Source organism: Anabrus simplex, chromosome 2 (assembly GCF_040414725.1).
Source record: "Anabrus simplex isolate iqAnaSimp1 chromosome 2, ASM4041472v1, whole genome shotgun sequence".
NCBI classification, from domain to species: Eukaryota; Metazoa; Arthropoda; class Insecta; order Orthoptera; family Tettigoniidae; genus Anabrus; species Anabrus simplex.
Window position 1 is genome coordinate 446,577,759 of NC_090266.1, and position 17,399 is coordinate 446,595,157.

Here is a 17,399-nt window from a genome sequence, read left to right on the forward strand (position 1 = left end):
GAATTTTTCGGTGACTCTTAACTGCCTTTCTGGTGGAATTTTCGCATCGCGAAAGTAATCTTGCAGTTCCCGAATGAAGCCTTTCGGAGTCACGTTTCCTCTGACGTTGTTAAATTTCTTGGGCTGGTCTTCGTGGAGACGAATTATATTGACTATCTGAGTCTGGCCGGTTGTATTCACTTGAGACGCATTTACTGTCGGCTCGGAAGAAATGTCAATTGTATTCACAGCGCATGTTCCTATAGTTGCAAGTGGAGTTGACGTCTGACCCGTGCCGGTTACACGTTGCTCCAGTAACGCCTGCTTTTCTAGCAATGAGTTAGTGACCTTGCTAGTGTTCTCATTCTGGATCTTCAGGAGATGCATTTCATGTACAAGCTCCTTGATTCCATCCGTGTACTCCTTTCGAATCCCTTCGGTTTCAGTTTTTGACTCGGTAGTGACCTTGTGTATGGCATTCATCAGGGTGGTTTTGATTGTTTTTATTTCGCCCCAACTATCCTCAAGTGACTCGTGGATATAATCCATCCGTTCTGAGTTATCGACTTGGGATGTCTCGATTTTGTCGAGAATGCCCTTTTCGACTTGCTGTAGCTTTTCGTTTAATCCCAGGAATTTCTTTGCCCAAGCCGTTTTCGTAACCTTAAGGTCCTCTGCATTTGTGTCAATCTTTTCCTCAATATTCAGGAATGATTGTTCGACTTCGCCCTTATATTTGTCAATTCCAGTTAAGATGTCCTGCTGAACGTTCGCTAATCGTTCACTGAATTCATTGGACATGCCCGCCATAGACTTGGCAATATTTTCGTTCACTTCCTTCTTCATGGTAGCGAAATCATTTGTAACTATTACGAGCTCGCTCTGCATTGAGGCTAGCTTGCCGTTAAAAAGTTTAATGTCAGAACATATCTTCCCTAAACCTTCTTCAGTTTGATTTTTAATGTCCGTCAATTTTTCTTCAATGGCTTCCCCGAGAGATTTTTCGAGATTTATTTGTGCGTCACTGAGATCACTGAGTCCTTTCTCTAAGTGTACCTGAGTGTCACTAAATTTTCTCTCTAAGTTCGCCTGACTATTATTGAGTTCAAAGAGTCCTTTCTCTAAGTTTTTCTCTAAGTTTTCCTCTAAGCGTACCTGATTTTCATTAAGTTCATTAAGTTTTTTCTCTAAGTTTTCCTCTAAGTTTGCCTGATTTTCACTAAGTTTTTGTTCTAAGTTGGCATTGATCCTCTCCTCCATAGCCAACAACATCTGCCTTAAGTCCTCCATAGTTACAATTATACATTAAATGGCTATTCTGGTACTGGAAGGATTCTGATCGGAATACCGGAATGTTGGGAATCGAACTCCATCAAATTTATGAAGGCCGCGATTTGTCGATATCATGAAAGTTCCGAATTTTCACCAATATCGGTCACCATTATTAATCTAACTTTAATTAATTATCATCGCAGCAAATTCGAATTTCTAATTACCAGCAAGAATTGTTTTTGTAAACAAAATTCATACAAGTTACATTTAACAAGTGCTTATGTTGGCCACAAGAATTTGGGCGAATAAATGTGTCAGTCAGCCTAATTTAATTGGTCATCTGATCTTGTCAATGTCATAAACACTGGACAGCACAAGATCATTTTCGAGCTTGGATAAGCCAATCTCGAGCCCCACGCTTGGATTAAGCCATCTTAAATGCCCCCATTTTTCCCGAGCTAAGCCCAGCCATCGAGCGAGAGATCCCAAGGTGGACCGTTCGATCGTTGGCTATCACTTTCTAGAGGCATTTAAGGGTTGTTAGGGATTGATGACCAAGCAGGATAAAAAGAAATGTTAAAACAACACTCTGACATTTATTCACATAAGCAAACAAACAAATGAAATACTCTTGCTGATGTGTTTTACAAAAATAGAACTTTCATAATATTGCATTTCTTCCTCGATTTAGAGTGACACGTGCTCTTAATCTCCAGCCTTACTGTGCTGTAATGAAACCAAAGAAAAATTAGGCCTCTTGCCTTTTCAAATCAAAATACTTGACTGAAAGAATTAAATAAATTAACATAGAAGTCCATAAAATCATAAACAGCTGTCTTGCTAACGAGGGTTTTACAATAAATGTGTTCAAAGCTTTACCAACTCAAAGTAGTCTCAACACGTGCTTTTAAGATGTACTCAACTGAATTTGTCATTTACAGTATTTAATAATAGTCAATGACACCAACATGAACTTCAGTAGAAAATGAAAATTGATTTCAAAATTCTCAAAATTAATCAATTATTATTGTGATTATTATTATTATTATTATTATTATTATTATTATTATTATTAATTTCTCATCATTTAATTAGCCCATGTTTCATTGTCACACGATCGTGTTCTTATTAATTTTCCACTGCATTATTTACCTAATGATCGTCATTAGCATTTCAGAATAATTATTTTGAATTAATTATTAATGACTCATTTCCACCATAACTCCAATTAATCATGCGGCTAACAAATTTCTACCTCTGATCTTTGTATTTCATTTCTATTCAAATTAATCTTAAAATATTTCAAATTTTAGAAATTTGCATTACCAACGTGTGAGCTAGTTAAATAAATTTTATTTACAAATCGAGTGCCTTCATAAAGTAACGAGATGATCTTTCCTTTTAAATCTCGCTAATTAAGAAAATAAATTCTTCCTAGTCTTCCTCGACTTAACTTAATCAAACTTTCCCTTAAGGGCATGAAAATTATTTCTTAAGGCAACACACAACGATGAGTGTAATCTGCGTCACAGCGAGTGCGTGACCAGATCAAAATCAAATGAAATCAACATTACACAAGAGAAATATACATATTTACATACACGCACACATTCACACTAGGGAAACACGTTTTTATGTACATTATTTACATCGAATCCTGTTTTGGCAAGTTTATGCATAATTTTTATTGGTGGTCGGGACGCGTAATGTCTAGCAGGAATAATCCGTGTACTGAAATTATCCTTCATTTATAGTGGCTAGTGATCGAAGTCATGGGTATCACTTGGTAGAAACACATTTCACATATCAATGTAAGTTCATCTAACTCATGAAATTATAATGGAAGATTCTAGTAAAATCCATAAGCACTACCATCATTTGGGCTACAGGTTGAAATTACCGCAAGCGTGAGCCTTACTTGTATTACTTTTATTTCCTACCTGTGAAATACACTCGCAACACGTGCTCCAATAATTATAATCCATCTTGCGCTCCCAATACACAAGAATAAGTCAAATATCATCACTAATTCATCAACTGCACAATTATACAACAAGTATCCCTCAGGATTGGTCATATTCCAGACCCTTCATGAACAGAGCACATTCAATCTCACATATAAGGATTCTACAGTAGTTTTATGGCTCACGAGCGTTTACTTCTGTTTTACCCGATCTTTAGTTAATATTATTATTATTATTTAAGTGATTATTACATCTACTGATCCTCATGGAATATCGTAAAATTAGATGACTTCATCATAAATACAACAAGTGATCTTGAAAGACACTAGGTTCGACCCTATTCACTCAAAATGTACACGTAAATTTCCATCCAGTAACTTTCAACATTACAAGGAAAGTAGATTTATCGTGTGGTCAGTGATTATTAAATATAAAGCTCCTTAAGCATGGGAAATCATTCAAAGACAACCTACATGTCTACTCTAATAGATTCCAAAATTTCATTCACACGTACCTAGTCTACCACGACACCTTAAGAAGTGGAAAAATGAAATATTTCTAACTACAACAAACTAATAGATCTACGACTTAAGCCTCTTGGAGCCAGGAGCCGATCTGATCGGCCGCTCACTAGCAGCTGGAAGAGGCCAGAGCTCCGCCTGCACTCTACTACTGTAAAGTGCCAGGCCGTTTTTAGTAGAATTACGTGCATTTTAACATTCGCGTATATCTACCGGTGTATGTCAAATACCGGCAAGAAATTTTCTATACGTCGACTACATAAAATAAACAACTGATTTAGAGTGATATAAATAATTAAAAAGTATTATTGTTGATATTATGGTTGTCGAAAACGTTTACTTTTAGGAAGAGAAAAACATTTTTGCACTTTCTTTCTCAATATCTACTTTGAAAATATCATCTACGATACAAAAGAATATACGTCTAAATGCAGAATTTATTTCTAAATATAATTCTATAAAATAATTATTTTGTACGCGAAAAATAAAAATATAAAAAATTAAAATTCAAACGTATGTCCCTAATGAAAATAAGACAATTTTACTCACCGATAAAATTCATGTATATATCGATGTATGGCAAACACTTAAGATAAATTTTATATATGTGGTGTAGATTGTATAAAAATAGTTCTGAGTTATTAAAAAGTAAAAAATAATAGTTGAGATTATAGTTTTTATTTTATCGGAAATCCCCTTTTCTAGTTTTCTGTTTCAGTATCTATTTTTAAAAACATCTTACAATACAATACAATATGCGTAATTAAAACATCTATGGCACTAAAGCCCTGATGGGCCTTGGTCTACTAAGCGAGCGCTGCTCAGTCCGAAGACCTGCAGTTTACGAGGTGACGCATGGTCAGTGGGACATTCTCTCGTTCATTATTCATGGTTTTCTAGACCAAGGTAGCTCTCTTAGCCTAAGATCTCTCCTCGATTGTCATCACTTAGGGTTACTTAGTTTGAGTGGACCACGAACCAACACTCAGACCCAGGTAAAAATCGCTCACCTGTCCGGGAATCGAACCCATGACCTCCGAGTGAGAGGCAGGCACAGTACACTTGACCCGTGGGGACCGGCATTTACGTAATGATACAGAATTAATTTATGAACAGAATAATTGCTCTGAACGAGAAAAAGAAAAACAAAAAATGCAAACACAAATTTACTATGTCACTAGTAAAAAAGAAGGAAAATGACAAAATAAATTTACTTACCGAACATTTTTGAGAAGAAGACCCGTCACCGCTATATAATGTTGTTCAAAGTTTGAGACCACTGTTGAAGCACTTAAGGTTATTTACACTAACACTAATCACTTATCACTAACACTAATCACTTATCACTAACACTAATAGGAACAATAAAAAGCGTAACGCAACGTCATATAAAATCTCTATTTTTTGTTCAAGTAGAACTTCAAATATATTTTGTTTATTTAGGGCACTTATGAACAGCTGCACATTTAGTATGCAGGCCTTTATCGCACTTGACGCACACAGTTCGCGACCTCTTTCTCCGTTGCGGAGAGCTACATACAACGCACCGTCTTTCTAATGTACCTGACAAAAGTTTTACGCCACACACGGGAATATTCGTGATAATCTTTTGTCTATTCTCAAACCATTCAGTACTCAGAGATTCAATTATACTGGAGTAGAACTGGAGCCTAGTCATTTTCTTTCCGTTACAGTTTTCTAAATACATCAAATAAGCATTTAAGACCATTCTCGAAATTATATTGAATGCAACTTTTTTCCAGAATTTCAAAGTTCTACGTTCATCTAAATAAAAATACACCATCATGTCATTTGTATCAATGCCACCCATATAACGATTATAGTCTAAGATATCCATGAACGAAACAGCAGGCTGAGGAACGTTGTCAGGTTCATTGGGAGAAATTTCCACAAAATGTTCTCCAGAGACATCATCATCATCATCATCATCGTCATCACTAGTTTCATCAACAACAGTATTCACAGTAGCTTTACTGCCATTAGAAACAAATAAACGCCTCTTCTTTAGCTGTGGTGATCCCGGGGGCGTGTCTGGTATAATTTCATCACTACTCTCTGAACTAAATTCACTACCGCTATCCGATAAATCATCCGCGTTCACTTCGCATTGTTCCAAATATTCCATTAATTTATCGTCATCAATACCTGCTGAAAATATATCACGTGATCCACTTGCCATTCTGCTGTCAAGAATACACTCACTGCAAGAAGCAATCTTGTACTGACCGGTTAGCGGTATTTCTAAACACAGGAAACAACTCTTGTGAAAGCTAGAACACCCTCTTAGAAATTCCAAAGCAAGGTCAGGCGCATTATACCTTGTAGCCCCTTTACTACAGGTTGTCACAAAAGTATGCACGTCACTATAGACTGCCAAAAAGTATGTATATCACAGAATTTCCAGCCGGCCGATGTAATCGGCTCTGGCAACTTCCGCACGGATATTTAAAGGCCGATCTCATCGGCTCTGGCAATTTAAAGGGCGGACGCTCGCAGTACCGCCTGGCTCCAAGAGAGTTAAGAAGAAAGACCTCTAGTTGTACAAAAGGTAAGACAGATAAATTAAATTAAAAAGGTACTCAAGTTTTTGATGGGGTTCGATTCCCGTCGACAGTCAGTTATTCCAGCATACTCCTCCGGTCAGTCTCCTTCCAATTACCAGATACGCCTCACATTTTACAGCTCCATGGAGGCTCTGCAACAGGTGTCCCTCGATGAAATGATGTTGTCGGTGGTTGCGGAATTATCCATCTTGAGATGTTCAATTCTAAGACGACTTCCGTAGAATGCCGGTCACAAGCTGTAACTGAGATGACAAAATTAAGTATTTTGCACAAGCACACGCCGAATATAAATAGCTCGTCTACACTGTCACACTTAACTTGGCTCCAAGGCGTCTTTATTCCATAGAATTCACTAATGGTTTCTCTAAATTCTAGCAGAACGGCGTCGACTTGAACTGAAATTACTTCTCCACGTGGTCTGAGAACGTGGTGTCCCAGAGAGAGCTTCAGAACATCAAGAGAATTAAGAACACTAAGAGCATTAAGAACATTAAGAGTTCAAGAGAGCGATTTACTCGAAACAAGGCCTTTTATCTAATTAGCCTGGGAGGTGTGATCTCCAGCGAGAACGGTAATTGGCTGATGGTCTCATTTAATTGGCTCAGACTATTCCAGAAACAAGCTGGGTTGCGCGCGTGCGAAGGCAGTCACGTGGTTTGCTCTGACCTTGGCACAGTCTTGCCGGTGTGTCACCCCTCTGAACGACGAAAAAAACTCGTTCTCAGCTCGCCACAACTCCCCAAATGATATGCTGCAGTTACAAGCAGACAATAAAATTTTCACTTTCCACTTGTTAAAAATATTCGTAATATCGCCAATTTTAACGGGGACAGTATGTATGTATGTATGTATAGATAAACAATGTATGTATGTATGTATGTGTGTATGTATGTATGTGTAGATAGATAAACAATGTATGATGGTGAAGGAATGTCTGCTGCGACTTTTGTGTACTGGTTATTGAATGATTTCCTGAACTGTTTAGAAGAGCGAAGCATATGAGTGAGGGAAATGCTCCTTATCGTTTCATAACTTTGCATAAAATTACAATATAACCAATATGAAAGATATTATTGAAGGGTGGAGACTCAAGGTATCGAATTCCCAGCAATTGGAACTAAAATCTTACTTCATCCTCGTGTAAACTTTAGTGTGTTCCAGTTACATTCTTATTTCTACAACTAAATATTTATATCCGAACTGTCAACCAGATCTACTGCAAAGCTCAGGCAATTGTTATTGGTATGGTCAACCGTTCCATGTAGTTAGTTTTCTTTGCTATTTGCTTTACGTCGCACCGACACAGATAGGTCTTATGGCGACGATGGGAGATGAAACGCCTAGGAGTGGGAAGAAAGCGGCCGTGTCCTTAATTAAGGTACAGCCTCACCATTTGCCTGGCGTGAAAATGGGAAACCACGTTAAACCATCTTCAGGGCTGCCGATAGTGGGACTCGAACCCACTATCTCCCGGATTCAAGCTCACAGCTGCGCGACCCTAACCGCACGGCCAACTCGCCCGGTCCATGTAGTTAGTCTAATAGTCTAAATGCGAGTGAAAATAATATTGCTTTAATTATATCTGAGGTTGTCATGGCTATACAACAGATATATTCCCAGAATTGGTCCCAATTTGATTTGGGAAAACAATTCTGTGTTGTCTATGTGTGGTTAAGTGCACCCTGTTGTAAAACTCGCACGAAGACCTCAAGTTCCCCCAGTAGATCCCTGCCAAATTAATTGGTATGTTTATGCTTAACCCTAGACCATGATGATGACCGCTGGCAATTCAAACACTCACGTATTCTAGTTCAAAGTTAAAAAGCTGACTTTCGGTATTCTTCCATTTGATATGCACTGACATCAGTGATTCTCAAAAAAAAACTCCACAAGAGCTAATATGCTATTTCTCATTTCGTATGTTCACAGGTTTTCTCCAAGGCTCGAGTGTTCTTTAGCTTCGGTGGAAGGTTCTACAATGGTCGACCCTTTTCGTACTCGTATATGCCCGACACAGTGCTGGAGAATGCGCGAAACGTCTCTATCAACCTCCATCAGAGGGAGGGCCGCTTCGTGAAATTGCATCTGTACTTCGCTGCTAAATGGATCATGGTTAGCGAAGTGGTCTTCGATTCAGGTAGGTGTGAAATCTGAATCGCTGTTCAATGGATTTCCTGTTGCCTTCTGTAAATTGAATTACTAACAAAGCCAGGTTGTTTAAACATATGACAAGTGGGTGGGTAAAGTATGTTAACTCCACATATGGCTGAAATTTTGTTATCAAGTGCACCTTGTGAAGGAATGCAAGATGCACACAATTTCGAATAGAATCGAAGGTATGATGTTCTCTTTTCTGTGTTGATTCGCTAAAATCGTAGTTACGGGCGTGTAATGAGCGTTATGTCCAGCAAGATCTGATTAAAGCTATTTTCACTGCTCTAAAGAGTATTTTATGCGTGCGTAATGAGCGTTATCTCCCTCACCACATGAGTTAACGTACTTTTCACAACGAGCATAAGAAATACACTAGTGGGGTCTGCATTTATTCCTTGGACAATAAATGTATCATTATTAACATAACTGGTGTTAATAAACATAATATAATTCATGGCACTCTCAAGAATGCAAAATGTCGTTTCCGCCCTGTTAATACATTTTAAAAAAGCCATTCATGGTCAAAGAAATGCTAGGAAATGAGTTCCTTGACTTTTCCTCGCTGTTGAAAGGCCCTCTGCAATGTCGATGGGTTATTAACAATGATGAGCGGCTGAAGTGGAGGAACGTCAAGTGGCTACATTATTTTCTACAAGGCCCTGGTTGAAGCGATATTCCGAGAAGTCAGTTTTGTAAGGAGGGCAAGAGCTGGTACCCTCACACCACCGGAGGCATACAATGCAGCTTTATCAATATCATTGTCGAAGAAGAAGGAGAATTTTCTGGATTTACTGAAGTGTGTGTCGCCTGTTTTTCAATCACTTCTATCAGGTGCTCACTACAAATGAAACTGTCCATGAAGTGCATCCATATAGAGTTTCAGAGGACGAGGAAACCACAGATTTAAGTTTGGGTGCAGACTATATGATTATCTCAAGTAATTAGACACTACTGTAAAATAAGACACCGGGCGAGTTGGCCGTGCGCGTAGAGGCATGCGGGTGTGAGCTTGCATCTGGGAGATAGTAGGTTCGAATCCCACTATCGGCAGCTCTGAAGATGGTTTTCCGTGGTTTCCCATTTTCACACCAGGCAAATGCTGGGGATGTACCTTAATTAAGGCCACGGCCGCTTCCTACCAACTCCTAGGCCTTCCCTATCCCATCGTCGCCACAAGACCTATCTGTGTCGGTGCGACGTAAAGCCCCTAGCAAAAAAATAAGACAGCTGTGTATAATAATAATAAAAAACGTGATGGCACTGAGTTAAAATGAACTTTATACCATTTCTAAAACATTCTTGTCTCCTAACTTACAGGTATCATGAACTCCATTCAATTATATCAGTTTCCTTTCAAGTAATGCTGTCGTCCAGGTGGCAGATGCCTTATCAATTGTTTACCTAGCATTTGTTAAATATTTTCAAAGAACTTGGTATTTTATCGAACATTTCCCTTGATAAATTATTCCGGTCCCTTACTCCTCGTCCTGCCAATAATTATTTGTCCAATTTGTCCTCTTGAATTCCAATTTTTTACTTCTCACCTACTTTCAAAAGCTCAGTCCAAACTTATTCATCTACTAATGTCATTCCAAGCCATCTCTTCACTAACAGCTCGGTACATATCACTTAGTTAAGCATCTCGTCTCCTTACTCCCAAGTCTTCCACACCCAAAACTTGCAATATTTTCTTAACACTACTTCTTTGTCGGATATCACTCAGAACAAATCGTGCTGCTTCCCTATGGATCTTTTCAAGTTCACACATCACGTAGTTCTGGTGTGGGTCGCATACACTGGAACCATACTCTAATTAGTGTATTATCAGAGAATTATATGCCCTCTCATTCACATCCTTACTACAACCCCTAAATACACTAATAATCATGAGAAGAGAAATTCGGTAATGTATTTACCATTATGGAGAATTTTTTATATTTTTCAGTCTGCTTTTGGTCACACCTACACAGATAGGTTTTATAGTGACGATGAGATAGGAAACGGCTAGTAGTGCGAAGGAAGCAGCCGTAGTATTCATTAACGTACAGCCCCAGCGATTAGTGGTTGAGAGGAAGTTGAATGCAAACCAGTGTGGTTTCAAACCACAGAGGGGCTGTCAGGATCTGATTTTCAGTATGGGCCAGGTAATTGAAAAAAATACTACGAGAGGAATAGACAGTTATGTTTATGCTTCGTAGATCTAGAGAGGCATACGACACGTTACCGAGGTAAAAGATGTTCGCAATACTGAGGGACTATAGGATTAAGGGTAGATAATTAAAATCAATAAAGGCATTTATTTTGACAACTGGGCTGCAGTGAGAATTGATGGTAGAATGAGTTCTTGGTTCAGGGTACTTACAGGGATTAGACAAGGCTGTAATCTTTCACCTTTGTTGTTTGTAGTTTACATGGATGATCGGCAGGGAGTGATTCAGTTAAATGGAAATGTAGTAAGCAATCTGTCCTACGCTTATTACTTGTTCTTAATGCAGATTTTGCCGAAAGCTTGCACTTTAATATGGTGGAACTTAGATATGGTATATGGTATTAAAATTAGCCTTTCGAAGAATTGATGTCAGTAGGTAAGAAATCCAAGAAAACTGAATGTCATATTGGTGATATAAAGCTGGAACAGGTAGATAATTTCAAGTATTTAGGATGTATGTTCTTCCAGTATGGTAGTATAATAAGGGAGACGGAATCAAGTTGCAGTAAAACTGATGCAGTGAGCTCGCAATTGCGATAAACTCTATTCTGTAAGAAGGAAGTCAGCTCCCGGGCGAAACTATCATTATATTGGTCTGTTCTCAGACCAACTTTGCATTATGGGAGTGAAAGCTTTGTAGACTCAGGATATCTTATTCATAGGTTAGATATAACAGACATGAAAGTAGCGAGAATGATTGCTGGTACAAACAGGTGCGAACAATTGCAGGAGGGTACTCGGAATGAGAAGATAAAGGCTAAGTTGAGAATGAACTCGATGGATGAAGCTGTACTGACCAACCGGCTTCGGTGCTGGGGTCATGTGAAGCAAATGGAGGAGGATAGGTTACCTCGGAGAATAACGAACTCTGTTATGGAGGGTAAAAGAAGTAGAGGGATACCGAAATGACGATGGTTAGACTCAGTTGCTAACGATTTAAATATAAGAGGTATAGAACTAAATGAGGCCACACCGAGCTCGATAGCTGCAGTCGCTTAAGTGCGGCCAGTATTCAGTAATCGGGAGATCGTGGGTTCGAGCCCCACTGTCGGCAGCCCTGAAGATGGTTTTCCGTGGTTTCCCATTTTCACACCAGGCAAATGCCGGGGCTGTACCTTAACTAAGGCCACGGCCGCTTCCTTCCAATTCCTAGGCCTTACCTATCCCATCGTCGCCGTAAGACATATCTGTGTCGGTGCGACGTAAAGCAAATAGCAAAAAAAATGAGGCCACAGCACTAGTTGCAAATAGAGGACTGTGGCGACGTTTAGTAAATTCCCAGTGGCTTGCGGACTGAATGCTGAAAGGCATAACAGTCTATAATGATGATGCATGTATGTATGTATGTATGTATGTATGTATGTATGTATGCATTCCACTGGTTCGGGAACTGTCCTTACACAGTCACCTGACCATACTACGAACCACCACAAGACCACGTAGATGGTGAGTCATGTTTCACAAGCGAACAATTCACGTCTGTGCACATCACAGCCTCGCGTCAACTTCGCAACCTGGAGGTGGTCCGTCCATGAACAATCCGCATGTCCTGAAACCGGTATCGTTTACGTACCTAGCTGGTACCATTGCCTTGTCTCCAGTGTCATTTCTTCGTGGTGCTGAAATTTCCAAATTTCTACCTGTATTTAAAAAGGGTAAATACATTTGTCCATATATTGCCTGTTCAGAGGTTCGTATAGTACATCAATCAAGTTCGGAAACCTTTGTGCTGATCGTTGATTAGTTTTAAAAGAGAGAACAAAGAGCTTATCTGCTCACGTACACCTCTTTGCAGTCCTAGAATGCAGTTGAACTTTCTACTAAGGCTTATCTGTTTATTCTTTGTTATTGTCAAAAGTGTGAATTATTCTCTTAATATACACCTTCCAAATAAATACCTCACTTCATAATAATCTAACATTATTTTAGCTTATACTGAACTAGCTGATGTACCCGTGCTTCGCTACGGGATTCTCAGAAAGACTGACTTGGTGGTTTTCCTAACTGAAATCCACATAGGTCATTACAAAAACGTCAGTAGGAATGTAGCGATTGAAAGCAATGTTATCATATAAAATACTCAATCTAATGAAAAACCGCACACTTTCTCACTTTCAACGAACAGTACTACGGTGCCGATCTAACAGTCCAAAGTTCCAGAGCCGGAATAACCAGGTCGCAGACTGCCGTGAACACTCCTCTGTCATTATTCCGTTATATGCAAACTGCTCATTCCAATCAGTGCCTCAGAGTAGGGATTGAATAGCTCGAATGCTATGATGAACCAGTGTGTTACGTACCAGATATATCAGAAAATGTATGAACCAGACGAATGGCATGCTAAAGAAGAAAGTTATCTTACTTCCCAGCTACTTCCCGCCAATATACAGGCAGGCTGTTACAGTCGGTACGACCAGGCGAGTTGCCCGTGTGGTTAGGGGCGCGCCGCTGTGAGCTTGCATCCGGGAGATAGTGGATTCGAACCTCACTGCCGGCAACCCTGAAGATGGTAGTCCGTGGATTCCCATTTTCATAGCAGTCACACCAGGCTGTACCTTAAAGCCAAGGCCGCTTCCTTCACACCACTATTCATTTCCTATCCCATCGTCGCCATAAGACCTACCTGTGTCGGTGCGACGTCAAGCAAATTAAAAAAACCTCGGTACGCTGCAGTAATCCTATCTATCGGGGATGAGAGGAAACAGAAGACAAAAAGCACATCACAACAAACAATGGTATGTTATTGTTGATAAAGTTTATGAGCTTTCTACATTGCAGGCCTTCACATTAGTTTTCTTCCGACTCTGTGATATTAGGGTGACTTACAAAATTATTTATATCGTAGACTGTAGTTCCTTATTCTCAGACTTTACATACCGATTTTCACTAAATTCTGTTTACCCATTTTCTCGTGACTCGGCGCTGATACGGACTTAGTAACAAAAATCCACATTCATGAATATCTCTGATTATATGCGGTACGGTAACAATGTATAAGACGCAAGTGATCGGAAATTTAATAATGTCTTACATAAGTACTACTAACTTACGACATAACTAAAGTTATGTTAGTTATGTAGTATTTATCGATACAACCACTAATAACATAAATAACTTATTTGAGAATTACATTTCAGGCCTTCCCCTAAACTACCATTTCACTCAGCGTGATTAAAATGATTTATAGCCTAGATTGTAGCGCTTCATCACCCGACTTTACATTCCGATTTTCATTAAATTCTCTTCAGCCGTTTTCTCGTGATGCGTGTACATACATACATACACACAGACAGACCGACAGACAGAAATTACGGAAAAGTAAAAAATGCATTTTCTTGTTACTGTGGACATGACCGATACAGAAATACCATTCCTTTCAAATTCTGAGCAATGTACAGATAAAACTCTTATTTTATATATATAGACAAGAGCACTCCTTTCATCAGCATCCACAGAGACTTGCTGACTGAGTGATCCTAAAAAAGAATCTTTCTTTTCAATGAGAATTTCTACCTTAGAAAATATAAATTGGTACACATGGCAGCTATTCTCCCAGATAATGGCTTAAATAACTATGCATAATTACTCGTGAACTATTAGATGACACGGATACCAAAACTGAGTGGTTTGACTTTTCGTCACGATGATCTGGAACGACCATTCTGAGGATTAGAATTATCTCCGTCACTCACTCCATTGCATGGATGAAATCCATGATGTTCGATGTCGACTTTATAAAATTGAGAATGTGGAGAAAATCTATAATATGAAAGAAACGCCAATAGAAAAATTTCGGAACATACAGATTTTTATTGAACATATATTAAATTTTTGTCCAATCAAGTGGACGTTTTTAGACTCTTCAAATCGCATTAAATTAAATAAATAATAATATAATAAATTCGTGTGGCTATTTCTAGCCGAGTGCAGCCCTTGTAAGGCAGACCCCCCGTTGAGGGTGGGCGGCATCTGCCATGTGTAGGTAACTGCGTGTTATTGTGGTGGAGGATAGTGTTGTGTGTGGTGTGTGGGTTGCAGGATGTTGGGGACAGCACAAACACCCAGCCCCCGAGCCATTGGAATTTACCAACGAAGGTTAAAATCCCCGATCCGGCCAGGAATCGAACCCAGGACCCTCTGAACCGAAGGCCAGTACGCTGACCATTCAGCCAACGAATCGGCATTATATTAAATTAAAAATTATATTTTAAATATTTACTGGTAATATATACCGGTGCATCCTCGAATTATGAACTAGTTGTTGTATTGTGGAGAGCAAGCTAAGTATTCCAATGACGTAAGTTCAATAATAACAACAGTGTGTGTGATTTATACGCCATGGAGTACCATTTAGCTACTTAACATGCTATTCCTTTCCAGCAGAGCAACATGTTCTCAGTTCGTAAATGTATAAGACGTAGCACTACTTCATATTCCTAGATGATTTGTTTTTATACTATTTGGGAAAAGTTCACTTGATTGGAAGAAAAATGTAATTCTGTATATAATAATGATTCCTTTATGGGCCGATCACCTAGATGTCAGGCCCCTTCAAACAGCAAGAATTATCGTCATCATAAATGATTCCTATTTCAACTCTTAACTTTCCGTTTCCTATAAATTCTATTGCACCAAAAGAACTATTATTTTGAAATATTCGTTCTAGACAATTGCAAGAATGGCACATATTTTTAATTTTCGAAGCACCTTTTCACAATCTAGATTGTCGTAGGACTATATACAGTACACACAAAATTTAATCATCTAAGCTGCAATGTTTCGTTTCATAACAATAAAGCCAAAACATACTGGCCTAAGACATAAATTTCCAAAACTGACAGTTCCTCGGCCATCTGTTTAACAAAATAAAGCGAACAAATCTATAGCTCGTTTGTTAGAATTGACATCAGTTGACCTTTCGATCTGTGTGGTGACTCATTTATGACCAGTAGAAGTATCATGGTTAACGGTGCTCTCTTTCCACCAGTTTGTTCACGGGAATTGATTTTATTCTTTACAACTCTGCGGTGATGTGAATGGTCCTCGAATTTGCATTCTGTCCACTACATGGGATACTCTACGGTCGCGGTTAATTATCGTCAGCTTTTCTATGTAATCGCCAAGTACTCAACCTGTATACACTAATTGCTATAACATCACCTGGTGCGGTGTGTAAATAGGAATGTTTGGCGCGTGTATTTGGTTCGGATTACTGACATGATGGTTCGTATCTCTCTATCGGTTCGCTCTCTAATTGAGTTATTGCATTTGACTTCGATACTCGAGACCGTTCAAATGCGTACTTAGAGATAAGTATTTCTGAAAAAATACAACATTGTTAATATCGAATGCATTTCATAGTATTGCGTAATGCAAGTTCGTGAATTCGTTCTATTGCACATTTATCACTAATTAAGGATTTTGTAAATGCATTGCACTCAGTTAAAAACATCAGAAGTGAAATACTGTTTGAAATTACAGTCATTTATAAAGATGAATATTCGTGGAATGTGATAAATAGCTCTACAAGAGAATGAATTGCACGACCACGAAAAGGAAATATATCAATTAAAATAAATTAATCTTTATAAAGTAAAATGCCAACAAATATCACAAGTTACCCTAAAATTTTGCACTTACCGATCGATAATGATAATAATGTTTAATAACATTTGTGCGGCTACCATAGGTTGATTGCGCTCTTCTGAGGCAGACTCTGCCTGAGTATAGGTGGCATCTGCTGGGTACTGTGGCCGTGAAACCAGAAATCACATCATTGAAACGTTCTGTGGTGAATACCTGTGAAATACCTCGAAAGTATGAACATGTTTATATATCATACTACAAATAAATTTACAATTTCCTAAATACATTTCCTAGTCGCTTATTAAGTATTTCGTTCCACACATAAGTTATTCATATTTACTTACTTCATACTTCGCAAGTTTCTCTTGAAACCTCAAAATTTCAAAACCCAAGTGACAGAGAAAGTTATGGTTTCCACTAATTTATAGAACAATCTCATTATTACGTTGGTCGTATTGTCATAAAACTATGACTGTTAGAGAATGAGGTGCTTGGCATTTAATTCAGAAATTCATTGTATGAGGATTTATCCATATTTTGACGGCAGCTTTCGACATTTGATATTTTAAATACATTATCTTCGAATATCTCTCCAACTACAATATGGATAATATAAGTTTTTATCAAGGCTTTGAAGATACCGAAATTAACCACCGAACCAAAATCGTAGCAAAGATTTTCTCATTGACTGTATTAGACTTTCCGCAGTATTTGTTATTTGGACAACTTGTTATAATTAAAATATATTCGTACAATGCGTAATAAAAAGAGGACCAATATTTCTCTTCATGTAGGAAAGAAAAGCCATATGAAAATTGGCCCGAAAATGCTTAATGAGTTAACAGTTTATCTAGAACGAACTGAGCGTCCACTGTATGTTCTTTGACTGGAATTTAATCCGAGATATTGATGTATTTTAATTTTTATCTATCTAGCCTGGACTTAACGACATTATACCAGCCCTCTGGGAGTTAGTTAATTATAATGATATTGACTGTACGTCCCGCTAACTAATTTTAATGCTTTTCGAGACGCCGAGATGCCGGAATTTAGTTCCCGTAGGTGTTCCTTTACGTGCCATTAAATCTACCGATACGATGCTGACGTATTTGAGCACCTTTGAAAACCA

General features: G+C 38.5%; 1 protein-coding gene across 1 annotated transcript in view; it reads left to right on the forward strand.

Moving 5' to 3' along the window:
- Positions 1-17,399, forward strand: part of LOC136863572 (discoidin domain-containing receptor 2) — a 954,446-nt gene that overhangs the window by 503,842 nt on the left and 433,205 nt on the right. The window contains exon 4 of the mRNA XM_068226000.1: positions 8,251-8,458. Within this exon, the coding sequence (XP_068082101.1) occupies positions 8,251-8,458 (208 nt within the window). The remainder of the gene's footprint in view (positions 1-8,250; positions 8,459-17,399) is intronic.